The sequence below is a fragment of the Schistocerca piceifrons genome, chromosome 4 (genome assembly GCF_021461385.2).
Source record: "Schistocerca piceifrons isolate TAMUIC-IGC-003096 chromosome 4, iqSchPice1.1, whole genome shotgun sequence".
NCBI lineage: Eukaryota > Metazoa > Arthropoda > Insecta > Orthoptera > Acrididae > Schistocerca > Schistocerca piceifrons.
The window spans coordinates 249,941,660-249,969,604 of record NC_060141.1 but is presented as its reverse complement, the minus strand read 5'-3'; the positions used below and the strand labels follow the sequence as shown (position 1 = coordinate 249,969,604).

Sequence of the window (27,945 nt, the reverse complement as noted above, 5' to 3'; positions counted from 1 at the left end):
TATTACTTGCCATACAGCTCTGCAATGAACATTGCTTCATATTATGTTGCTAGCAAGATTTTTCAATACTTACTCCAGGTAACTTGTGGGAGAGGGTACAAAGTATTTTTTTCTTTTTCTTTTGATTTTTTAGAGATTTCCATTTTCTTGTTTTGCGTACAAAGGGACTTCATGATGCCTCAGAGCCCATAACTTTATTCTAAAACCTAAACAATAAATCAAAATGCATGAAATTATTTTTATATCATGTATTTTGATTGTGTAAATCACAGTTCAGTTGAAACAAAATTTAATTGCCACTAACAAATACCATGAAGGAGTAAATTTACTGAGATGTTAGTGTAAGACATCCAGGCTTTTAAAAGAAGCCTCTGCAAGATGTGCAGTTATCTGCTTTACACTATATTTTACCTGCTAGCTTCTGCTGAATAAAAATTTTATTAATTTGATGCATTGCCCCAAAAGATAATTCCAAGTGCAACAGGGGTGGAAACGTGGATAATAAACCAACACCCTTGTCCTTGTGTCAATGAGAACTATTTCTGAGTGCAAAACATGCTAAAATGAACTTCTTGATTAGTTTATTTCAAGGCACAGGCAGATTCTGTACAATAAAAAGCAGTAATCTTCCCCAGAACATGTTGTGCAATCAAAATCTTGTGTCCTTGTTGTATGCATCATCATATAGGCATTTTTGGAACTTTCTGCGAGTACCGGATTGGCATTGGTGTAAACTTGTTCTAGATTTGAGCCACCTCCGTCCACCTCAACTTTAATCACTCTGCTACTGTCTACATCCATTTTACATTCTCTTTTGTTTCTGCTACTTTTCTGTACACCCTAATTTTTCTTCAGCTTCTGCTCTGATTACTTTTCTTATGGTTTATAGCTTCTCTTGTCTCTTGTGATTTCATCAACTGTTCATCTTTCCGCTTTCATCATTCTCCATTGATAGCTATTTTTTTCCCTATTTTCTTCTATGCTCCTGTTTTCTTTGTGTCATTGACCGGTCTTATGAGCTATTTTTGACTTCTTGAATTTTCAAATTCCATCAGTTGCCAGGATGTCTTTGTTGATTCCCTCTTAGCCTGTCCTGCCATGACTCCCTTTGCTCATGACACTCAGTCATTCAAATATCTTATTGTGCTTTTTTTAAATTTTATTCATTTTTGTTTAACAGATTTTTATACTGTCTGTCTCTTTATTCTTGTTTACTTTTACTGATTTTTTTTTTTCCACAATTTGTTTTCAGTCAACAACTGCGGATGGTAATAGCTCATGACCAGAGTTTGGTACAAGCAAGACTACAGGTAGTACTCTCTGAAGATGATTTAAAAACATGGGTGTCATATTTTTACGGGCCTGTATCAAACCTGTATTTAATAATGGAAAGGTAAAGTATTATATTTTTTGTAACTCCCACTTCAGTGAAAGATTTGAGCATATCCTTCCATCATCAATTGATTGTATGCGAGATATCCGGAATGTGAAGTTCTGAACCGTCAATGCAACAGTTGAAAATTGTGACTGTGATTCTTTCTCTTATACACAAAGTTAATTTTGTCATAAAATTTTGCATACATGGAACATACCACAGTTGGAATTCAGCATCAGTGTGTGTAGCAATATTGTGGCCAAGAGAGAGGACTGTAATAGAACTTCATTATAAATAATAGATTGTAACTAATAATTCTCATAGCCTCTTGCAAAAGTATATGAAGTATTTTTGTATAAAGCCTGCTAGTATTTAAAGCCAAGTGTGTACACATGCAGACTGCAGTCAGTGTTGTAATTTTTGGAAGCTCTTGAGAGAGAGAGCTCCACTGAGCAGTCAGCATGTCAAAGCAGTCCATTCTGAGGACAGTTTCACATTCATATCACACTTTGCCCTTTTTTTGTTAGTGGGGGGGGGGGGGGGGGGGGGGGACAAATTTACAGTTGTCTTCCTAAGTCTGTTATGCTCCATACCACCAGTAGGTAGTGGAATCAGCTATTAACTACTGACACGCATAATTGATTATCATCCTCCTCTGTGGCTCACTTTAGCAGCACAAACTCATATGTCACAAGCTTAGGTGTAAGCAGATTCTAGCTATGTCGAATGAGTACAATAAACTGGAAACCGACAAGAGTTAAAATTATTAAATGCCATCCTCACTTGAACAAACTGCATGATGAAATATTGAAAATCAAAAGATGAAGAATGATACTCAACTGTAAATCTTTGTCTTGGTTATTTTCAAACCCAAACAGTAGGAAAAAAATGAGAACTAGAGAACAGGTGCTGTGCTCGTAGATTGAATTACATTACTGTAGCTCGACTTCATCTGCTGCAGTCAGGTAAGAAACACCAGCCACCATGATCAAAATACCTGCTAGTAAGGTATGTGCAAAAATGATGCCAAAGTAACAAGGCCAAGTGTCATTATCTTGTTGAATCTGAAACAAGAAAGGCTGTAAATCCACAGTAAGTGAAACAGTCTGCAACACTAGAATGATAGGCTGAACACTTTTAAGGAAAAACGTTCCTCTATTGTAACACACTCTTGATGTTGGTATAGTTGCATGGGACCTTAAGAAATGTATCGGAAAACTTGACCAGCAGTTCCATAGAGCACAGCTTTGACATATATAAAGTGCAAATGCCATATAGCAAGAAGAGTGTATTAGCAATCAATGCACCATAGAAGGAAACATATGTCGTCAGCTATGAATAAGACTTTCCACTGTCACCCCCAAAAAAGTGGAGGAGGGGAGGTGTGGGGGATGTTACACAAGAAATAGCTGACAGGAGGCCACTGTCATATGATGACACTGATCCTATAGTGTCCTTCGTCTATTGTTCCCTTCAAACAACTGCAAGTCTGTGTGACAATCAATTCCATAAAAACTGAAAGGACATCTGATGTGAAGGCATGTTTATTGTCTGTCAAGTTAGTATCACAGGAAAGTGCCCAGACATGGCAGCAGAGTTGCTGTGAGCAGATTGGCCACTGGAGGTGGTGGGTGGAACCATAAACAGGAAAGTTGAGACCAGTGTAGCTACCAGAGATCTCGCGACTAGCATAGGCGATTGTGAGAATTGTGTGTTAATTTGCAAAAGGCAATAACATGCTAATCGAAAACCAGTTTGAAGCACAAGTGTTGGCAGCCTAATATAGAGTATCCAAAGAGCAAGCTCAAAAAAGGCAGCGAGATGTAGCCAGGTCGCTTACAAGACGCAGAATGATGCTTGACATATTGTTTCATACAGTACTGGAGATTGACTGTCAGTCCACTGTGCTTGGAAACGCTGTGATCACCTGACCTGATGCAAACACTGTGCACAATATTATCTACTGTTGACTTGGGCACCTCTATGACTTCTGATTCATCATCAGAGTTGGTATCTGCATCACACAGTGCTAAAGTATATGTAAAGTGGTAACCATGCAGATAGCCCAGCCCATTAAAGTGCCTCCTTCTGGGACTCAGGGAGGTGTGTCAGCCCCAGATTGAATCTACCTCGTTGGTTAACAACAGGGTCTGTGTGCTTGTCGGCCTGGATGTAATTTTTGGGTGGTTTCCCATATCCACTGAGATAAATACAAGACTTGTACATGCATTACACCTCAGTTACATGTTCACAAACTCTTTGAAAAACGTTATCGCATTTGACCGTGCAATGTACACTAGATGCAGACAGAAGATTACATGGATACGTATGTCAACTTATTTCAGTAAAGGTATATTTTGAAAGAGTTTTACCATCAGAACTTTCTTTTCCTTTTGAGAGAATACAAATGGGACATTAATGTGCTATGTGATTGAACAACACTGCGATAAAAAATGTGTATATTCCTCAATATCTGAGGTTATCAGTGAAGGAATCATGTAATAGGGCTATGAGAAGCAGGATGTTGTTTCTGGGATATTCCAGAAAGACTTGGCAGGATGTAGCCACTGTACTTGATTTCTGGCAGCCATGGTCATGATAATGTATGGTCACAAGGAGACTGGGCTTCAAACGGCCATTTGACACTATTGTGAGTGAAACCATCATCTTCGGCATACAGCTCTGGTGCATCATACTTCATTTTCAGCAGCAATTTGAGCAGCAGTTGGCACTACATTGACACAACAAACTGTTACAAATCAGTTAATTCAAGGATAGCTGCTAGTAAACGTGCATTACACTCACCCCAAACCACCATTTGGGTCTTCAGTGGAGTCAAGCAAGAGCCCATTGATAGGGAGGTTGGAGTTCTGTTGTGTGTTCTGGAGAAATCTGATTCTGCCTCGGTACCAGTGATGCCCATGTGTTGGTTAAGAGGACAGCAGTTGATACCCTCCAGTCAACCTGTCTGCATGCTAGACACACTGGATCTCCACCTGCAGGTATGGTCTGGAGTGTGATTTTGTACGACTGCACGAGCACTAATGTTTTCTAACAGATAACGCGCACCCACTTAATGCTGTTGTTACCCAGCATGCTGTACAATGTGTCAACATTTTGGCTTGGCCTGCTTGGGATCTGTCTCCAATCGAGCACATATGGGACATCATCGGACGACAACTCCAGCATCATCCACAAACAGCATTAACTATCCCTGTATTGATTGAGTGCAACAGACATGGAACATCGTACCAAAAACTGACATCTGGCACCTGGGCAACACAATGCAAGCATGTCTGGGTGCTTGCTTTCAATATTTTGACGACTGCACAGATTATTAATTTAACAGCACTTCACATTTGCAATTACTTACCGTGCACTTACATTAACCTCTGATCTTACTATGTTAATCACTTAAATATTTTACCTAGACAAATGTATTCCCAAAATTTCATTACTGTACATTAATTATCTTCTTGGTGGTAGTTCTTTTCATCGGTGTATTAAGTCTTTGTTATGCATATTTTTATGTTTTCATGGTACTTTACATTTTCGTTTATAGTTATTTCATATGGAATTCCTTGTATAAGAAGTGATATGTGATATTTCACAATGAAACAACTGTATTAAATATTGGATTCTGAATTTTTATTTATTTTTTAACTGTGAATGAAATTTCTTGTAGGCATGTAGTACAAAAATTGCGATGCTCTTCTATTTTTAGTGTTGCTGGAGCTAAAGAAGCCCAGGCCATGCACTCTCCAGAAATGGTCCCAGTAATGGACCATATGTTCAAAGATTTTTCTGAACTGTACAGATTAATTTCATCAGGGCAGCAGGTGGGGTTCACTATTGAGGATATGTTCTCATTCTTTGAAGATAGTGAAACAAGGTGAGCTGTAGGTATTAATTAAAGTTAATACATCAGTCACAATATCTATTCTGTTTCCATTCCTTTAATATTTGTTATGAAACAATGAATGTATTGGACGCACAGTGAGTGCCCAATTTTTCAAAAGTTTTAGGGACTTCTTGCAGGAAGAGATAGTGCTAAAGTGCTGCATGAAGTTGCTTATCACACACAGTATAGATTAGAGGTCCTCAATCATTTCATTCCAGTGGGCTGCATTGTTAAATAGTGAGTGTCTTGTGGGTTACACATACTTCCAATCTTCATGTATGAAAGGTTTTGAAAAGAAAATAAGTTTGGTAACTTTTTGTTTTGCTAGTAACAGTTTCAAAATTAACTTAAAATGTAATATGTATTATAATTTAGTGAAAGAAATAGTAAAGCACAATTTTATTTAAGAAGACAAAAATCAAGAACATTTTTATTTAAGAAGACAAAAATCAAGAACAAAATAAATGGGATTTTATCAGTTTCCTTAGCCAAAGTCACCTGTGTGGTGGTACTAGACTTAGAGGTAAGCTTGTTTGAATCCTGGTGGTGGAAAATTTTTGCTGTCAGTATTCAGCTGGCAAGGGGAGGAGAGATGGTGGTGGACTGTTCCTGATCAGCAGTTTTTGTGCCAATGCCCTGCATTGAATTCCAAACCTCTGCGGTATCTCATGAAAAGAGGGCATGTGACACTTTTGATAGTGATCTGTCCATTGGTCATGGATGTTAAGCCCAATAGCCCCCTTGGTGTTAATCGAGAGAAGTAGCATGTGTGTCATCACCGGGTCTCACCCTCTTCCTTCCCTTCATCCAAAACAACATAAACCCAACACTACGTCTTACACTTACTCATCACGGTCATCCACATGAGACAGATACATGCTTGATGGTTGGAGACAGGCAGTTGTAAACCATCTTCATTTGGACCTTGCTATGAGAAGTAGTGGACCAGCCCTACTTCAGCTTCCCTAAGCTCATTTCCTGACTGTTGGACCACTTTCACTTTTTTGACTTAGGATTTCGTAGCTACGCATAAGAGGTAATTTAATGCCACTCAGCAAGCCTTAACGAAGCTGATTCTCCCACACTATACTATGACCAACAATGTAAATGGATCTTAATTGTTAAAACTGTTACCTACAGGTCACATTGGAATTATTAGCTTCTTTTTCCAAATGGTTTGTTGTGAGCTCTACGTTCTATATGAAAACACTTAAAATTTCTGCCATATTTGTTCCCTTTATAGTGACCAAAAAATTATGGCTGTTTGGGGCACACAAAATAGTTGCGGGCTGCCAAAAGTTGATATAGACAGTTCTCAGAAATAATTTTTGTTTGTGTGTCCAGTCTTCAGAGTTACAGTGTTTTGTAACTTGTCAAGGGACCCAGGTGTTTATGATTGGCATCTACACTTCTGCAATGATCATATACTTAAATAGTTAAGCTCTGAACTTTCATTCAAGAGGACAGAGGTCTAAATCTCCTTCCAGCCAATCAGATTTAGATTTTCTGTGGTTTCTGTAAATCATTTAAAGCTATTTGGCCTAAGGATGTCTCCAAAACATGATGCAGAGCTTGTAATTCAGCTCTGTGACAGGGCTACCGTATTTACTCGAATCTAAGCCACACTTTTTTTCCGGTTTTTGTAATCAAAAACACCGCCTGCGGCTTAGAATCGAGTGCAAAGTAAGCGGAAGTTCTGAAAAATGTTGGTAGGTGCCGCCACAACTAACTTCTGTCATCGAATATATGTAGCGCTACGTGGGCATGCTTCGCAGGCACAAAACCTCTGCGTCAGTAAATAAATAAAAAAAAGGTGGAAGACGAGCTTTTTTTTCTCCGCCCCGAGTTTCGACCACTGCATTTTCATACATTATCCAACGAAGTAAATACAAATTCCGTATTGTTCCTCTTCGAACGTAGCAGCATTTCAATGTACTACGAAAATCCGACTGGCAAGACTGTTTGGGATATTTGTCAATATGGCCAACTCTGCTTTCTGAATTTTTTCCTAACTGTGAGAAGAAATGGTTGCTAATAGGAACTTTTATGAATTGTGAATCACATGCAGTATTCTCTTCACCATAAGAATAATACGAATATAAACATTTTGCCATGTATTCTTTCATGTTTGCTGCTATCTGATTTAAATCCTGTCCGCCTAATAAACTACGAAACTAGAGTGAGACAACAGCAGACGCGGAAGTATATACATACCATGTCATGTTTATATTCGTATTATTCTTATGCCTAATAGTGATATAGTCAGAAATGAAGCACGGCAATTGACTAGATTTTTAAATCTAAGATGACTCTAATTTATGTGCATAATGTAATGTACTAAAGAGGCGTCTGCAAAGATTTTCAAACAGAAAAAATTTTCGCTAAATTCTCGTTCAGAACATCTTCTATCATATGCAGTCTATTATTTGGTTCTTGTTGATCATTATCAAAGAAAGCAGCAGTGTAAGTAGCAACGAATAGCAGTCTCTTGCCATTGTTTCACTAATGAGACGATTCCTTTCTTTTGTTTTTTAATTGCAAGCGGCAGTAGCGTGCACAAAAGCAAGCCATGCCGCGATCGGCGACAGGCCGTAAACCCTCATTTTCGGAATGCAACAAACAATGCATGACACAGTACAGTAATGCATTTTCAGCTTTGAGTGATGGAAACACCTATAACAAAGAGAACTGCACTTGTCAGATCAAAGAAAAATAAGCAATCAATTCAAACCAGACGAAGCACGTGAAAAAGGAAGGGTACCCGCATAAATACGGATGGAGCGCTTGACGCATAACAACGGCTACCTGGTAAAGCTTTACTGCTAAGCTTACGACTCGAACCAAACTACTACAGCTGTATCATCATTCATTCAACCTAAATTGTGTCTCGTATTACAATGGACCAACTTTGTTTCGATTTGGAAGTGCGGCCTAAAACTTTTCTCTCCCCTTGAATTTCAGGTGCGGCTTAGATTCGGGAAAATTTTTTTTCCTCGATTTCGAGTCTCATTTTTCAGGTGCGGCTTAGATTCGAGTGCGGCTTAAATTCGAGTAAATACGGTAATTCTTCACCAATAGTATTTAACTATGCTTTCCTGCCCTTGTGTGTATTGCTCAGCGGGAAGTAGTTAGTGACCCAGTCCTGATTTGGATTCACGTGTTGTTCATAGTAGTATTGTAGTGATCTTAATGTGGGATATCCTCTTTATTCAGCCAGCAGTACATACTTAAGATGACATACCTACTCTTTGTCAGATTGCAATTTACAACCATATGGATCATATCTCACTTACATCCGAAGGTAATTTAATACTGCTAGGTTCTTATAAGCTTTCAAATTCTGAATGTGGGAATTAGTTCTGTAATGTACCAGGTAAATAATGTTATTTACACAAACCAATTATTAAATCAGCCACATCCGAATTCCTTCATTATCCCGTTGCTGTACTGACCCAATGATCACCCATAACTGCAGTATTCTTCTGATCCATCAACTCTGTTAGTGACATTATCTTTTTTTTTTAATAAAAAACAATTAGTGTATCATCCATTTTTTGTAAACATTGGCTCTTTGATTTGAAAATTCTTCACACAATGAAGAGATATTGGCCTACATCATGAAATTTCAGACATCTGCACTTTTTATTTATAAACCACGTAATTTGTTTTCACCAGAGGTCATTAATTCTGCACAGCTGAGTGATATAGTTTCTGATACTTAATATCCTCCTCTCATATTAAATGCAGATTATATTTAAACTTAAACATTCACTTCATTGAACCGTTTAGAATGTTCTAACTAAAGCATATTTGAGTATCAGTTATCACATTAGACTGATTTCATATCACAATCAGATTAACAAAGCCCATTTCCCCTCTTGCATAAGATTTTTAATATCCAAAGATAACTTCTATCTTTTTTGAAATGTCGAATTGAATCCCATCTTTATCAGTGTGTTTTGTAAAATAGTATTACCCTTTTTCATAGATTATCTTCACAAAATTTTAAAGAAAAACCAGAACACCATTTTCTTCAAATTAATTCCAAAAAATGCGTGAAAGATTTATTTGAACACAATGCACGCAGCATCATGTAACGTCATAACTAACTTTTAATAACAAGATCAGATTACTACTCTTGACCTTTGAAGATCTCAGTACTGACTAAAAGCTTTTTTTTTTTTTTTTCAAAATAAATTAAAATTCTCCTTCTTTTTATATTCTAACAATAACAGGAATACCAAGAACTTGATGCTCTTGGCATCTTCTTCATCCCTCTGGCTGCCGATTTGATGGCGAGTATGTCTGCTCTTGTCAACAAAGCTATACAGACACAAATCATGGCCGCTCTTACAGCTTCAGTTGGACTAGCATTCCTGAGAAAAAAGGATATTGTGAAACTCCAACTAACATCCAAAGAGTTGTTTCCAAAATGAATCTGGAGTGTGTGCTAAGTCATTTCTTCATGAAACACTATTTTAGGAATGTTGCTGTAGCGAAGTATGCAGGAAGTCCTCTTTGAAGTTTGATAAGTAGAAGAGAGGTTTGACAGAAATTAAGCTGGGAGGACAGTTTTAAACAGTGAGAAAAAAGTCAATCACCAAATTATTATGAATCTCTCTCTCTCTCTCACCTGCGGGTTCGGGGTTAGAATTGGCCCGTGGCATTCCTGCCTGTCGTAATAGGCGACTAAAAGGAGTCTCCAACATTTTGGCTTTTATGTGATGGTCCCCTGTAGGGTTTGACCTCCACTTTCAAAATTTTTTTGAAGAGCGCTCCATCTCTTGGGGGAGGATACATCCCTGGGTGCGTTTTCCACCATGCAATATACAGTGTCGCTTTCTGCACTGACGATGTCCAGGGACTTCCTTGCACCTGATACCCAGCACGGAAGCCAGTCCGTTGTGGAGGAGCCACCATGTACCCTGTTGTTTGTAGCCCCCTGACAACACAGGGATCGCTCTGCTGATGCCTGTACCATTAACTCCCCACGTATGCCAAGGAGTAGATGCCTATCTCCCAGGGGCATCAGGACTCCGAGCAATGGCCATGCCATCGTGCCAGGTGGACCTCCCTGAGGCTGGGTGGCGCCTGTGGGGAGGGCCCTTAGTCGTAGTGGGTGGCATCAGAGCGGATGATCCACGATGAAGTGTGATACATCATCTCTTGCTGGTGGCCAACCATCAGCAGTCTCTTAAGCATTCGAGGCCTCAATTTAATGCAAACACTCCCCCCCCCCCCCCCCCCCCCTGGACACACCATGGGAAGAACGAAAGGCTACAGTTGGCAGTGAAGCTTATTCGCCCCGGTACCTAGTATGTACGGGAGCTGAGAGGGAGTCTTTCATGATGATGAAGCCTCAGTTCTTTGTAGAGCATTTAGGGGACAAGTTTGGGGAGGTGGAGGGCTTGTCCAAAATGCGCTCTGGGTCAGTTTTGATAAAAACGGCATCCTCTGTCCAGTCACGGGCATTACTCACTTGTGACAAGTTGGGGGATGTTTCTGTTACCATCACGCCCCATAAGAGTTTAAATATGATCCAGGGTATTATATTCCACAGGGACCTTCTTTTGCAGTCTGATGATTAGCTGTGCGCCAATTTAGAGTGAAGAGGTATTCATTTCGTCCGGCACTACCATCGGGGTCCAAGTGATAATCGGGTTGCCACTGATGCCTTCATCTTGGCCTTTGAGGGTGATACATTGCCAGAGAAGGTCAAGGTGATGATCTACCACTGTGATGTCAAGCCGTATATCCCTTCCCCAATGTGGTGCCTTAAGTGCTGCAAGTTTGGCCAGATGTCTTCCCGCTGTACTTCCAGCCTCATATGTCAAGATTTCAGACGCCCATCACACCCCAATACTCCATGTGCCCAGCCTCCCATCTGTGTCAACTGTGGAGAGCATCATTCACCTTGCTTGCCAGACTGCAGGATTTTACAAAAAGAGATGAAAATCTTTTGAATATACGACCCTGGACTGACTGACCTACGCTGAGGCTAAGCAGAAGGTTAAACACCTCCATCCTGTTCATATGACCTCCTCTTATGCTGCTGCTGCCACTGTTCTAACCGTAGCCCCATCAGCTCCAACTACAACAGTCATCTCTCAGAGAGCCGGAAGACTACACCTGCCCCGTTGATGGTGGGGGGCGCTTCCCTCCCTGTTGCTCCTGCACCACCTACTTTGGGAGCAACCCCCCCCCCCCTCACCCCTCCCCCCTCACCCCTCCCCCCTCCCCCTCCAACCATTGGGAATGCCTGTTCCCACTTCTAAGCTGGAGAAGTGTCCAACTTTTTTTGGCTCCTCTCGCTTGGAAGGGGTCTCTTGTGTCCCTCCCTTCCCAGGTTTCTCCTAGTGGGAAGGCTGATGCACGCCAGTGGCTCAAGTGTCCAGAAGCAACAGGTCGTAAGGCTTCATGGCCATCCTCAGTCCTGGAAACTGAATCTGTGAAGCCATCCCAGCCAGAGAAACCAAAGGATCAGCAAGAAAAGTCGAAAAAGAAGGCCCCTAAGACGAAGGTTATTGCGGTGGAACCCCCACCACTACCACCACTACTTACCAGCTTTGCATCTGAGGATGAGGTGGAGATTCTGGCATCCGCTGAGTACCTAGATCTCGCCGAACCCTCAGACACGATGGATGTCACTCCCACAGGTACTCAACCGGTGGCAGAAGGTTACCCAGCGGTGTAATATGACTCCTTGGTTCCTTCATGCATTTTTCGGCCGTGCACAGTGTCATTCTCCAGTGGAATTGCAGCGGTTTTTTCCCACCACCATGCTGAGCTCCGTCAACTTATCAGCCTTCACCCTTTCTTTTGCATTGCACTCCAGGGAACTTGGTTTCTGGTGTTGTGAACCCCTGCCCTCTGTGGCTATCAGGGTTATTATAAGAATCGGGCAGCTTATGAGAGAGTATCTGGTGGAGTCTGTGTCTACGTCCTTAATTCTCTTTGAAGCGAACATGTGCCTCTTCAAACTCCTTTAGAGACTGTCGCTGTTAGGATGTGGATGTTGCAGGCTGTTATCGTCTGCAGTATCTATCTTCCACCAAATGGTGATGTCCCATAGCATGTATTGGCTGCGCTGATAGCCCAACTGCCGCCATCTTTCCTGTTACTGGGCGACTTCAATGCCCGTAACCCTTTGTGAGGTGGATTGGTGGCAACAGGCCGAAGCACTGTCATTGAGCAAGTGTTGGCACAGCTTGACCTTTCTCTTTTAAATGATGGTGCCTCCACACATTTCAGTGTGGCGCATGGCACGTACTCAGCCATCGACCTTTTGATCTGCAGCCCTGGCCTTCTACCGTTTGTCACTGCTCCAGCGTCACTCACCTGGGCACCTCCCCAGATGGGCTTTGAATAAGGCTGACTGGGACTCGTTCGCCTCCATTGCCACTATTGAGCCTCATTTTCATGACGCCATTGATGTGGTGGTTCACGCGGTCACCACTAGCATCCTTTCTGCAGCGCAATGTGCAATTCCCTGTTCTTCTGGGTCCCCTTGGTGGAGGACTGTGCCTTGGTGGTCATCAGAGATCACTGAGGCGATTCGCCATCGCAGGCGGGCCCTCCACCGTCATAAGTGGCACCTGTCACTGGACCACCTCATAGAATTTGAATGGCTCTGTGCCCGAGCCCAACTCCTTATTTGCCAATGGAAGCTGGAGTGCTGGGAAAGGTATGCCTCCACCATTGGCACCCGTACCTCTCCATCACAGTTTTGAGCCAAGATTAGATGACTCTATGGCTATCAGTTTACTTGGGATTTCCCTGAATGGAGCAGTCTGTACTGAATCAGACATGATTGCAGACCTCTTAGCAGAGAATTATGCCCAGAGTTCTGCTTCTACAAATTACCTGCTGGCCTTCCGCTCCCTGAAAGAATGGTTGGAACGTCAGAGCCTTTCATTCCATACGCGCCACCCTGAATCGTACAATGCTCCATTCAGTGAGTCGGAATTCCATAGTGCCCTCTCCGCTTGTACTGATACGGCTCCTGGGCTGGATCGCATCCACTATCAGATGCTCAAACACCTCTCGGTGGACTGCCAGCGACACCTCCTAGACCTTTTCAACTGTATCTGGGTTGAGGGTGAGTTCCCATCTCAGTGGCGGGAAAGTATTATCATACCAGTGTTGAAGCCTGGATAGAACCCACTGAGGTGGACAGCTACCGCCCCATTAGCCTCACCAACGTTTTGTGCAAGTTACTTGAACGTATGGTGAGCCGGAGGTTGAGTTGGCTCCTTGAGTCTCGGGGTCTTCTGGCTCCGTCACAGGATGGGTTCTGTAAGGACCGCTCTGCCGCCGATAATCTTGTCTGCCATCTGTACGGCCTTTGCCCGTATCAGCATCTGGTTGCCATCTTTTTTGACATGCGGAAGGCATACAATACCACATGGCAAGTTGCAAGTTGGTTCCTCCCATAGTTCCTCCCGAGCCCAGGAGAATGGGGTCCCGCAGGGCTCTGTCTTGAGTGTTGCCTCTTTTTAGTTGCTATCAATGGGCTAGCTGCAGCTGTGGGAACATCTGTATCAGCTTCTTTGTATGCTGATGACTCTTACCTGTACTATAGCTCCAATGGCTTTGCGGTTGCTGAATGGCAGCTATAGGGCGCTATCCACAGGGCACAACCTTGGGCCGTCACACATGGCTTCCAGTTCTTGGCAGACTTGCGTTATGCATTTCTGCCGGCATCGCACTGTTCACCCTGAGCCACGGCTTTATCTTAATGGTGAACCTCTTGCTGTGGTGGAGATGCATCGGTTTTTGGGCTTGGTTTTCGATACCCAGTTGACTTGGCTACCTCATATTCGGCAGCTTAAAGAAATGTGCTGGCACCATCTTAATGCTCTTTGTTGCTTGAGTCACACCAGCTGGGGTGCCGATTGGTCTACCCTTCTACGATTGTAACAGATGTTCATTCAGTCCCATATCAATTATGGGAGCATTGCTTAAGATTCGGCATCGCGTTGCCGTTGCTTGACCCCATACTTCACTGTGGGATCCGACTCGCAACTGGAGCTTTCTGCACAAGCCCTGTAAACAGCATACTTATGGAGGCTGGTGTCCCTCCATTGCGGATCTGGCGCCATTGACTTCTGGCTGCTTATGCTGCACATCTCTTTAGCTTGCCCGGGCATCCCAATTACCGTCTCCTGTTCCCCAGTTCTGTCGTCCATCTTCCAGAACAGCAGTCCTGGTCAGGGTGTACGATCGCTGTTTGTGTCTGGGCTCTTCTCTCTGGGCTTGAGTTTCTCCCTCTTCCACCTCTCTATACGTATCTCCCCCCTGGTGTGTGCCCCGCCCATGCCTTCGGCTGGATTTGGCACAGGGCCCAAAGGACTCGGTCCCTCCTGAGACCTTACGCTGCCTCTTTGTTTCCACCCTTGCTGCATTTCATGGATCTGCCGTGGCCTATACTGCCGGTTCGATGGCTACTGGTCCAGTTGGTTATACTATTACCCCAGATCACATAAGAAACAGATTGACCGTCCTTACAGTAGAACAGGCAACTGATAAAATAGTTTTCCTTTCGGTCAACAGATGTCGCAGGCGACGCTACAATGCTAACTGACCTGTCCATGTCGCGGAATTGGCAACGCTGTATCTTCGGTGACACGAATGACGCTGATTTGCATTCGGCTAGAGCACTGCGCGCGAAATGAATTCGTCACACTGCTGACTGTAGCTCATGATCGGCTGTGGTTTTTCCTGAGTTCTCAATCTAAGGATATAGATTAGCTCCTGTAATTCTACAAACCAAGTTTATTTCTCACAATCATATGCGAAATGAAATAAATGAAAAGTAACACACAAACATTTCTCGCGAGTTACTGTTTAAATGCAGACTGTATTGCAGTCACATAGGTTTTACACTCGCCTTCCATGCTATACAGCTCTTCTCATACGGATTATGGTGGTAAAAAAGATCTCCATGTGCAGGTTAACACTAGAAGGTTTTCAAAATCCGCACTCTGTTATGATGCGAATTAATGCTGGACATATTTCAGTGACAGTCATTTCAAATTTACATTCTTTTACTTTGCATGTAACTTATCGTAAATGATATAAGAGTGGCACAAAACAATGAATTTTGGATTGTTGTTAAAAGGGGGCTGCAAACGCGGTAACATACAAGTGAAAGCATATTTTTGGAGCATATTTTGGCGGTGTCAACTTTGAAGAGCCACAATGGCAAACCTAAATTATGTTAAAAATTTACTTTGTACAGTTTAAAGATAACCCACAAGTATTCGCAACAGACATACGCTTTTATCTGCAACACAGTTATTACTGGGGATATCCGCACTCGCGCAGACCTGTTACTATAAGTAGTGTTGTTTTAGAGTGAAAGCTGTGTGAGGATTATTAGCGCACAGATAAAAAAAAATTAAAATAGGCAGCATCTATAGTTTGCATGTTATGCTCGTTCTCTTCTATTCTCCTCCCTTCATTCCAGTATAAATGCTTGTTCACAAATATAAACGAATGGCAGTGAACATTGGTGAATTATCTATGAATACTCGTTTGCTGCAGTGTAAACGAGGTTTTACACTCGTTCACTTCATTCGCTCTAGTATATACCAGGATTTAGAGGGACCGATGACCTAGCAGTTAGATGACGGCTATTATTCATTTATTTCACTGTTGCGATTTCAGCTCTAGAGCCATTTTCAAGTACCAAGGGAAAGGTCGTGTAAGGTAATGCTTCTTAAATTGTTTACCAAATGTTATCACACTATGCTTTGCATTTTGTTATCCATATCTTATATTGGTTTCAGTTTTCACATTGCACACAAAAATGCCTCTACAGCCAAAATTACAATAGTGAGTGAATAAACAGTTTAAAAAAGTCCAAATCGCAGCAAAGATTTCATTTAAAAATTGTATGATATGATTCTTGTACAGGAAGGGCTGCCACTTATATCAGAATATAAGATCGACAAAATTTAGATAGGATCGAATGCTTAGGGTTCTTTATTAATTCTTACTCGTAACTGATTTATTGATTTACCTGAATTTAAAATCCGCTCCCGTAACCTTTCTTTATCTTTGACGGGAAATCTGAACATTTTTAGTTCAGGATTTGTCCGTCTACTCCTTCCACAGTTGATATACTCGCAGGCCCTCGGCATGACGACTCGATCCACTACCACCAGTATGTCAGAAACAGCTGTACTTCACAGATGCCAAATGGTGGAAAGCTGCATGCGTTCGGACGATGTTGCCACATGTTTCACAGAACGGAGTGCCGTCTAGGGGTTGGTGCCACAAGTAAGGGTGTGACGCTTTTGCCGCCTGGTGGCTGTTCCCTGACAAGGGTTGCCTGCTAGACCAAGCGATTGGGCAATCTGTTTCTTACATGATATGGGCTATTACTCTTGGGGATCATTCTGATCAGTGCTCATTGTCGGCTGGCTGCAGTGTTTTCACTGCCGAGCTGATAGCATCTCTTGTGCCCTAGAATATATCCGCTCCTGCTCAGGTGAGTCCTTTGTTATCTGTAGTGACTCCCTGAGCGGTTTACTAGCTGTCAACCAGTGTTTTCCTCGCACTCGTCTGGTGATGGCTATCCAGGAGTCCATCCATACTCTTGCCCATTGCGGCCGCTCCGTGGTTTTTATGTGGACCCTGTGTCATGTTGGCATCCCGGGTAATGAACGTGGTGACACGCTGGCCAAACAGGCTGACCGTGCACAGGCCCAGGAGATTGGCCATTTGGAGTGCGATTTCTAGTCAGTTTTGCGACAGAAGGTCCTTGGTACATGGAGTGATGAAGGGTCAACTTGCCTTCACCCAACAAACGTCGGGTTATCAAGGAAACTACAGGTGTGTGGTGCTCCTCCATGTGAGTCTCTCGCAAGGACTAAGTTGTTCTCTGCCAGCTACGCATTGGCCATACCTGGCTGATGCGTGGGCATTTATTGTGCCACGAGGACCTGCCTCTGTGTTGCTGTTGGACTGTGTGCTTTTAACTGCACTCGGGCAGCAGTTTACACTGCCTGATACGCTCCCTGCACTTTTAACAGATGATGCTGCCATGGCAGGCTTAGTTTTGAGATTTATTCATGCAGGGGGATTTTATCGCTTGATCTGAGGGTTTGTGTCTTTTTTTGTGTAGAATCTGGCCTTTGGCCTACGGTTTTAGATTGGGCTTTTTAGTGTGTCTCTTGGTGGTTGACTTTTCCTTTTTTGTTACCGTGGTTGGCCAACCACTGTAACACTGTGTGTTTTTTAATTCTTCTTTTCTGCTCTTTGTCTATGACTTTCTTGTTCTGTGTTGTCCCTCGTCGTCTGTGTTCTTTTTCTTCTTCGTGGGTGTTTTTAGTCGTGGAAAAAGAGACCGATGGACTTTGTAGTCTGGTCCCTTCAACCCCCCACAAACCAACCACCATCTCTCTCTCATTCTGTGTGTGTGTGTGTGTGTGTGTGTGTGTGTGTCAGAGTATTTGTTGTATCGTTTGACTGCCAAGGAAACATCTCAAGTTGGCCTGGTTTTAATGAGCTGACTTTTTGTGGTATCAGTAGACTTGCTGACAGATAGCTGCAGAGCAAGATCTGACAAGTATTTGTAACAGAGTCCAGCTGAAATCAAGCAAATGTATTGTGTTGAATTTATTATGTCAAGCACGCCTAACAGCTGTGTGAAGATGTCTCACATGACTCTGAAATAAATAGCAATATGATGTGACCAGTCTACAGTGTAGAGTACGTCATAAAATGACAGTTTACAATGAATAGTTCCAGGAAAGCTGCAATAATTTAATTAGTGTTGTTTTTTCTTTACTATAAGCGCGTTTTGGCTACAGCACCATTCTCAGATAAATGCAGTATGGACGTCTATTCCAGCTAGACATTTTCTAGAGAGTGGCGCTATAGCTGAAACAAGCTTATAGTAAAGAAGAAACAGTACTAATTGTAGTATTTGCAGCTTGCCTGGAATTATTCATTATAAAGTAACTGCTATAGCTGTAAGGAAAATGACAACTATTTGGGATCATAGAATTAATTACTTTATGCACTAGATTTATCATCCATTTCATAGACTTAGACCATGTTGAATTATATTTTTTTGCAAAGTCTTACATCAAATCTGTAATTGTAATTTATTTCTTTTTCTCCCACAGTGATATATTTAAGGAAATTAAAGAACAATTCCATAATTGTGGAGTTATAATGAGGCAAGCTGTTGATCATTTTTCTGAAAAAGGTATGTACAAACAAAATTTTCTAAACTACATGGCTTATAGAGAAACCTAAAGGTAAATTGGGTATTTGGCAGTAAGACACATATGTTCTGTATTCATGTTGTGGAAGAGATTTAGAAAACATGTACCCGAAAAACCTGAAGAAAAAGTTAATTGCAATGCTGAAGCTGTATTCTGATATAGTGCCCTTTCTCACAAACTTAATTAAATTAAAATTAATGCTCCTACCTAAGTGAATTGAATCAAAGAGGTCTATGGTTTCTATTATACTGTCTTTCATGATTATTAGAATGCATCAAATTGTAATAGGTGCTTCATCAGTAAATTCCTCTGTTATTTTTGGTTACGCTATATTCAGTAGGATAAATTCACAGGATTGAAATTAAAAGTATTCATTGTGAAGGGCTATCTTATGAGGTACATGGCTGTCAGAACTGATATGTTTAAAAATATTCCTCAGTTGTTAGTTTATATTTAATGTGAATAGACTTTTTCTCAGTTGTTTCTTTATATCCAGTGAGGACAGACACTCATATATTTGTGAGAGAAGATGACAGAACGTAATAAATTTGAAGACATCATAGTCACCAGTTGCAAGAGACCGTCTGTCCAGAGCTGCATGTACACTGTTATCACCTTGTGCAGTTTGTCACATTACGAGTCCTGTATTGAAGGCATCATTACCTACCTCAGACAATAAAATTGGCTCTGGAATTACCATGGTATTGGCTACTAACAAAAAGGTGTCAGGTCTATGATTGGATACCAACCACAGCTTAGATTTTGAATAAAAGTAGTAGTCTGGGATAGTGAGTCACCCTCATTCAGCCAACAGCTTTGTCAAAGATGGCAGAGGAACAGAGACCACCCCCTTAGGATAGGAAACTGGCCCTTTAAGTGGAAGAATCAATAGAAGGTAATATATTTCATTGAATTAAATACAAATAATGTGTATCCGCAGGAAGTGATGCCTGAAATTGAAAAAGTGTCATGATGATTTCTTCATTGGCCAAATATTTCAGATTAGCATCTCATCCAGACCTCTAAGAGGGGCTGCCAAAGAGGGGACAACTATGAGGGGAACTGAAATACCAATCCTAACATAGCTTTTGCTGCTAAGACTATCCTAATCCCACAACATTTCTTTCTTCCAGGTGTTAAGTCATATGTGTACCAAGTTTGGTTGGATTTTGGCTAAGTGGTCCAGACCTATGCTTTACATCTTGCTCCTTCTGGCTGCCAACCCTACCCGTATTTATTAAATGTCGTCACAGCTGTCAACAGTTGGCTCAGCAATTGCAAAAATTATTGATACGACACCAATATGTTTTGTGCTCCCAGGTGCACAGCTGAGTTGTTGATTCAGTTTTAGCACAGTGTTTAGATGACCAACCCAGTCTTCATCCTCAAGTGCTGTGAACTGTGCTGTTACGTGTACTCACTATCTGTAACCAGAATAAGATGGTTTCCTTTTGATAATTTTTGTGTGTCTTGTTGTTGACTCCCCCACCCCATGTCTGAGGATGCTAGGGAGTGTTTCATTCAATGGATATCTTTCCACATAGTAAGTTACACACACACACACACGCACACACACACACAGACGCGCGCGATCCAGGGGGGAGGGGGGGGGGGGGAGATGGATTTAGAAAAATCAGGCCTATAATAATAATATGGTACTGAATTTAGAAATACTCCAATGGAAAAGAAGAATTACTCACAAAAATGCATAGTACAGTCAGCCCATATCAATTTACCACAAATCATTAATTATACTAAAATTTTGAAGCAGTGAATAATATTTACATACATTATACATTTTAACAATGAAATTAATGCAAAGCTGATCATTATCAGGCAAAGTAAGTACAGTGGAATCTCGCATAGCGAGCATAGTTCATTCCATAATCTTACTTGTAGTACAAAACAGCTGTTAAGCAAAACAATCCATCCCATATAAATTAATGTAAAATACAATAATGCATTCCATGCAGAAAAAGTACTAAAAGTTTTATCTTATTCATACCTTTTATTCTAACAAAATTATACATTCAGTATTATGTACCTTACTATTCCCAATACATACCTAATTCTTTTATACTAGGAAGCTATCTACATTCATTTGCTTCTACCGACACTTCAACACTTGGTGAAAATACAACATAACATTACATTTAACCTGCTATTCTGGACTTAACACTTCTTGAAAGCTTGTGGACTTTCTGAAAGGTAAAAATGCAGTGGTTTAATTTTCAAATTGCTGTTTGCATTGGCACAGAATAGCAATGTGAGACAGTCTTTTATTGGCTTGTGATTGGGCAATGCATTATCCTCTGCTGTTATAAACTCCCCAAAGTTGCTTTTTTTTTTTTTTTTTTTTTTTTTTTTTTTTTTTTTTTTTTTTTTTTTTTTTTTTTTTTTAAAAAAATAGAGGTGGAGCCCCTCCACGCCCACACCGGCATGATGGCCAACACAAAAGGTCTACTGCCATCTCTGCATAAGGGTTAGTATTCACTAAAGTGAGGTGTCGCAGGATGTGGGTACTGCGATGTTTGTGTACGTCTGGTTAGGATTAACCATTAATACGCGCTCATCTGGAGATAGATTGGTCGAAATCTGATGAAGGGTAGCGGTTTGAAGGGCAGAGGAAAAAAAGTGCCAAGGCAAGGGCCAAGGGAAAAAAACCTCTGCGAAAGTTAGGTCGGGCGGCAAGAGCAGTAGCGGTTGTCTTGCTGCCTGCGATAGGTTGTGTAAGGATAGGCTTTGTTAGTAGTGGGTATCATGCATGTCGATACCTTGACGTTGTGCGTTTGTGCTGCTCGGCGGCTGGCGCTGGGTGCTGGTACAGAGTCCTCGTTCAGCGTCAGCATCCTGCAACAGTTAGATTTGTTATCGATCTTGTGTCCGATAGGTCATATACCGGAGGCACAGTGTGAGGGAATGTTGGCAGATTGTTTGTGCGTCTGTGGGCGAGCTCGTTGGTGTCCCTGCTATGGCCCGTTGGTCGGCACTAATAGCAGCTGGTAGTTGACAGTCAGTGTTGCTGATATACAGGGGCTTGCCGACGTTTGTTGCTGTTTGCGTATGTTAGTTAACCATAGGTGGCTATGCCCTAGCTAGCAGTGTCTTTGGCTGCTTGTGTTTCCACCTGTGGTTGTGATCATAGTTTCCCAGAGTGAGGATGAAAGGATTGTTCGAGTGTCTCGAGTTCATGTATAGTCGTGTGGCGGGTTTTTTGAATACTTCCTTGAGGGTATCAAGGCGGTATTCATGGTGAAGATCCACGGTGCGTGTGTAGCGTGGAGCATTGCTAATGATTCGTAGTACCTTGTTCTGTATGATCTGCAGGTGGCGCAGTCGTGTGGGAGCTGCATATCCCCAGGCGGGAGCTGCGTACGTCATCAGAGGTCTAATCAGTGTCATGTATAAGGACCTTGACACCCTCCTATTCAGTGTGCTTTCCTTGAGCATTGGGTAGAGCTGTTTGAGCCTCGCGTGCGCTCGGTTGGCAACGCATTCGATGTGGTCCCCCCATGTAAATTTCCGGTCCAGCCAGACACCAAGGTACCTGACTTTCTCTCGGAAACGTATTGGGCGTGTATGTAGCATTATTGGTCTACAGTGTTGGTGTTTGCGCAGTAGTTTCGGTCTGCGTGTGAACAGAACTGCTTCGCACTTGTCGACGTTTACTTTAATACGCCATCGCTCCAACCAAGGCTCAGCTGTTCTGAGTGCTGTCTGTATTCGTGAATTGATGTTCGATGGTTTCCAGTCTTGCGTGAGGATGGCTGTGTCATCCGCGTAGACGGCTAACGTCATGTTTTGTGTCGCTGGGAAGTCATTAATGTACAGGTTAAACAAGATGGGCCCTAGGATGCTCCCTTGGGGTACTCCAGCTTGAATACCGTGTTGTGTTGATTGTTTATCCTGCACGTAAGTGTTGAAACATCTGTTCGTGAGATATGAGTGTATGAGACGTACGAGTCCGTCTGGGAATCCAGCTTCACTTAGTTTGCGTATGAGTCCGTTGTTCCAGAGACGATCGAAAGCCTTTTCAATGTCTAGGAACACGGCCCCTGTGGCTTTGTTCATGTTGTAGCCGTGTGTTATATTTTCGACTACGCGGAGGAGTTGTTGTGTTGTCGAGTGGTGATTCCTAAAGCCGAATTGCTCCGGTCTTAGGGTGTCATTGGCGATGCAATGCCTAGTGATACGTTTCAGTATTACCTTCACAACAATCTTGCTGAGCGAACACAGCAGACTGATGGGTCGGTAATTTTGTGGGAGGGAGTGGTCTTTCCCTGGCTTCCTGAACATCAGGACCTTGGCCGCCTTCCAAAAGTCAGGGAAGTGTTGGTGTGTCAGGATGGCATTCGTTAAGTGTGTGAGGTATTCTACAGCTTTATCTGTGAACTCCTGGAGGACACGGTTTTGAATGCCATCAGGCCCAGGGGCTTTTCTAGCGTTGGTGTGCTTGATAGCCCATGTGATTTCATTTGTGCTAGTACATCTTATTTCGTTGCGCGAGGGCTGGGCTACAAGTCGTGTAACCTCCTGGTCCGTTTCAAGTGTGAATGCTGGGTCTGAAGGAACCAGATTCGGCATGAAGGACACTGCAAGTGTTGTGGCCATAAGCTCTGGCTTTTCTGTCACAGAGTAGGCCGGGCCGTCTGGTCCTTGTAACGTGGGAATGTAATGTTTCACCCTGGTGAAGTGTCTGGCCAGCTGCCACACGCCAGGACGTGTGGTATCCAGCCCAGCGAGTTTCTGTCCCCATTGCTCGTTTCTGAATGTTTGTATTTTATTCCGTATTATGCCCTGGAGTCTGTTGACGTGCAGTTTATAGAACGGGCGCCTGGTACGCTGCCAGTATCTCTTGAGGTTTCCTCATTGAGATAAAGCCCAGGATTTCCTGGGGCAGGGGCGTCAAGTGTTGTCTTGGTGTTGCAAATGGAATGGCGTCAGTCATTGCATCTTGGACAGCAGTTGTGAGAGCCTCCACAGCCTCATCGATTTGCTGTGTGTTGTTAATTTCGTGAGTGTCAGGAATGCGACTATCAAGCGTTTCCTTGAACAGTGACCAATTCGCACGCTTGTAGTTAAGCATCCTGCGTGGTTCGATGTCCTGCAGTGTCTCTTCCATGTGCAGTATTACAGGCATGTGGTCCGAGTCCAGATCATTTTCAACCGTTAGGTTGAGTGTGCATGTGATGCCCTTTATGAGAGCTATGTCTAACACGTCTGGCCTATGTCGAGCCTGTGTAGGCACGAACATGGGAACGTCCGGCCCAAGTATAATGTAGTTTCGGCCTAGTGCGTGTTCGTACAGTTTCTTGCTGTTGGAGGTTCGTATTCGTGAGTTCCAATCAGGGTGTTTTGCGTTGAGGTCTCCAGCGGCTATTACCCGCGGTGCTATGTTGATTACTGTGCTGATATCACGTGTTACTATGTTTTTAGGAGGGTTGTATAGTGATACCAGTGTGGTGTTGGCCCCGTTGAACTTGAGCCTGACGGCCATAGCCTCTAGTCTTTCAAGTGCTGGGAGCTCGATGTTCGTGTGTTCTATGTCTCTGTGTATGATGATTGCCGTGCCGCCCCCCCCTCCTGCCATCCGCTCGGTCGGTACGATAGGCACAATATCCTGGGATGTTTAGTTGTTTGCGAGGCGTAAGCAGTGTTTCGTTCACAAGAGCGATTCGGATACCCTTTCGCTCCATGAACGCGGCCATCTTGGCTTTTTTTCTTGCGATCCCGTTGGCATTCCAAAACAGGATCTGTGATATTGTGTTTAAGTCTGCGTTTCGGGGCTGGTGTGGTGTATTATCCATGTAGTAGTGTAAAAAGCGGTGTGATAGTAGCTTGGAAGCTAGTCCAGTTGAGCGTACCCGACATGAACTGCATGAAGAGTTGTGAGACACACCCCATAATCTATTTCGGTGGTCGTGCGTCCGGGGAATAATGTTTCCATTATTCTCTGGAATGTTGTCGTAATGTTGGTCATGTCGGCCTGCGAGTTATTGGTTGTGTTAGCGGCCGCTTGTTCCAGTGTTGGCGTTTGGTGAGGGCTGGCCTGAGAGTCGGCTGTTCGTGTGGCAGTTGTGGGCGCCTGTGTATTCTCTGTGGTGAGTGGGTGTGTTATGTGGGTTGTTGAGTTGGTGTCCGGGTTGTATTCGTGAGTGTTGGTGTCCTGTTGTCTGTGTACTTGTTGTGGTGTGGTTGTGTTCCTCGTGCTGCGGCTGTTTCTCCTTCTCCTCCTCCTCTGGCGCTGTGGTTGTCCCTGTGTAGGTGCGTTTTCTGTAGCCTGTGGTGGGCTGCAGTTCACGATCTCAGGGGGTAGGGTGGTGTTGTTGCTGGTTTCGTGTTGTGTGCCCGGTGCGGGTTTGGTGTCAGGTGTTGTGTTTGTCTTTTGTGTGTCTGTTGCTGGGGGTGTTTGCCGAGCGTGCTCTGAGCTCTGGGGCTCCTCTGACCGTCCTGCGCTGCTGGGGCTGCCAGCGACCACTCCAGCGAAGGATACTCCACTTCTTACTGGGTGTGGGGGCGGTTTTGGAACTGTGATGGCGGTAGGTTTTGCATGTTTCGCGATTTTGCGCCTCAGAGCTGCTTTATAAGCAATGCACCCTCTGTAGTTTGCCGGATGGGCAGCACCACAATTGGCGCACTTGCGAGGTGCTGTATGGGGGAGTTTGCAGCGTTGGGTCGTGTGACCGCCAACGCAAATGCGGCAGCGGGGTGCGAGACCGCATCTGAGACGGTCTTGCTGTGCCGAACTCTGACATTCGGTTTACCCGAATGCACTCCCACCCGAGAGCAGAGAGTTCATTGTGTACTGTGTCGGTCGGGGTTCGTGAGTCTATCCCCTTTATCACATACTGCTGTGTTTTTTCCAGGACTGTCCTGTACGTGAAGTGTTCTATCTTCCTTTCTTTGAGAAAGTCCAGTAGATTTGTGTAGTCTGCCTTGTTCGCCACATACAGTGTGGCGTGTTCCCCGGTGAGCTTAGAGTAGTTTGTTGTGGGGCTGTGCTGATTGTTAAATTCCTTGTTTAGGAGACTTAGGTCTCCGTAGTTGTCAATGATGACCGGTGGGAAGCCAGTCGCGGTGTTGTTTGTGTTCTGCGTAGCTGCTTGTATATTTGTGGTTGCTGCAGTCGCAGGGTTGCTTGTGTTGGTCCCTGTGTTGTTATTGTTGTTTGTTCGTGATGTAGATGGTGTTGGTAGCAGCGCTTGGCCGTTGCTTTGTGAGTTTGTGGGCTCACTTGTTTGCGTATTTGGCTGCTGTTTGCGCCTTGGGCCGACCTGCTGCCACGGCCCGTCTTCATCTGTGTTTGTTTTGTCCTCTGTCGGCTCTGGATCCGGTTCCGTCGGTGCCTGGGCCGCCAGAGGTGAAATAGGGGGCATGTCCTTCTGTTGTTCAGCAGGTGCCTGTGTGTGTGGTGTGGGTGTTTCTGTCTGTGTGTTTTCACTGCCCATCAGCTCTGCGATCAGCTCCAGCTGTTCCGCGATCCGTTTGTCCTTCAAGGCAACCTGCTCTTGGAAGGTGGACAGTGGGACGGAAATGATGGCGGGAGTAGCTGGCGTGAATGGGCCCCTGACACTGAGATTACCCTACCAAAGAACGGGAGAGTCCCGCTGGGGAGATTTGCAACCGAAGTTGCAGGAAGTTGAGCCGAAGCTCTTGCCACTTAGCTCCCGAAAGCGTTAAGCGGCTTGCGCTGGTTCGTGCCGCTCAGTAGAGCGTCACCGGCAGCTACGCCAGTTGCAGCTTATTAGAGACCACTCCGAGGAGCTATCAGCGGGCAGCTACGCCAGGTGCAGAGTGCAGCGTTCCGCTCGGGTCGGCTGCTCGACTGCGAGTGCCATGCTTTTGGTGAAACTAACCTGGGCATTCATCTGTATACCAGAGCTGATGGGAAGCTCTACAACATTTCTCTACTCAGATCCAAGCACTTCCAAGAGGACTTGTTTGTAAATAGCCTTTTATATGCTGATGATGCTTCATTGGTAGCGCGTACTCAAGACAATCTGCAAGAGCTTGTGGATAAATTCTCTACTGCATGCAGGCTCTTCTCCATGTCTATTAATGTAAAGAAGATGGTTGTCGTGGCACAAGGATACACGGATCCGCCTGCCATCAAACTGGATGGCTCCTTGTTGAAGGTAGTTGATAAATTCTGCTATCTTGGTTCAATAATGGCAGAAGATCTCTCCCTGGATGACGAGATAAATGCACAAATAGGAAAGGCTGCCAACACTTTCGGAAAGTTTCGCACATGTGGATGGAACAGCAAACATCTTACATTGTCGACAAAAATAATTGTGTATCAATCATGTGTGCTGAGTATTCTCCTGTATGGAGCTGAGACTTGGATATTGTATGCCAAACAGGAATGAAAGCCCAACACCTTTCACCTGTGGTGCATATGGAGCATCTTGGGAATATCATGGAAGGATCATGTGACAAAATGATATGGTTCTGAAAACTGCAGAACAACAAAGTATCACTGCCAGACTCAAGCAACGTCACCCGCGGTGGTTAGGACATCTGCATTGTATGGACCACTCCCATCTGCCCCGGTGCACATTACTCAGTAAAATAATAGGGGCAAAGAAACCTTGTGTAAGATCATCACTACACTTTAAGGATTGTGTCAAGCATGATATATCATATGCCAAACAGGGACGAAAGCCCAATACCTTTGACCTGTGGTGCTTATGGAGCATCGTGGGAATATCATGGAAGTATCATGTGACAAATGATATGGTTCTGAAAACTGCAAAACAACAAAGTATCACTGCCACACTCTAGCAACGTCGCCTGCAGTGGTTAGGACATCTGCATCGTATGGACCACTCCCATCTCCCCCCGTGCACATTACTCAGTAAAATAGCAGGAGCAAACAGATCTTGTGGAAGACCATCACTGGGCTTTAAGGATTGCATCAAGTGTGTCACATTCGTCAATGCACTCTGGCCGCAGCCTCTTGCAAGCAGAAGTGAGAGTTCTCTTGCTAACCCCTTACCATGCATTTTCGATCATCTTGAAGCAGGAAACAGTGTTGAACTGATATTTCCAAAACTCTCTCAGAGTGAGATTGGTGGCTTCAGTCAACTCAAAGCAATGCTCAAAGGGTGCTTTACTTTAGAGCTTCTTAAAGTTAGAAATAATCTGCTGGCCCATCCCCTGGTGTAATGGAGGTGTGTTGGGAGGCAGAAATAGTATCTTGATGAATTGAAATTCTTCAAGGAGGTGGTCTTGTAGGCGAGGAGAATGGGCAGGACCATTGTCCGTAACAAGCAAGATATGGATTGGCAGATTCATCTCACCGAAGGACCAACCACTTCATTAATCCAATCACAAAAAAGATCACGTGCCACCAAGCCTTGTTGTTGGATCTCCACATCACATTTCACCTGCTCTTACACTTCTTGAAGGCTTATGCAGTTTCTGAGTTG

General features: G+C 43.5%; 1 protein-coding gene across 3 annotated transcripts in view; it reads left to right on the top strand.

Moving 5' to 3' along the window:
* LOC124795037 (transcriptional protein SWT1) overlaps nt 1-27,945 on the top strand; it is a 283,974-nt gene that overhangs the window by 239,819 nt on the left and 16,210 nt on the right. For all 3 annotated transcript variants that reach the window (XM_047258819.1, XM_047258818.1, XM_047258820.1), the window contains 3 exons: nt 1,253-1,393; nt 5,100-5,267; nt 18,413-18,495. In XM_047258819.1, coding sequence (XP_047114775.1) covers nt 1,253-1,393; nt 5,100-5,267; nt 18,413-18,495 — 392 coding nt within the window. The remainder of the gene's footprint in view (nt 1-1,252; nt 1,394-5,099; nt 5,268-18,412; nt 18,496-27,945) is intronic.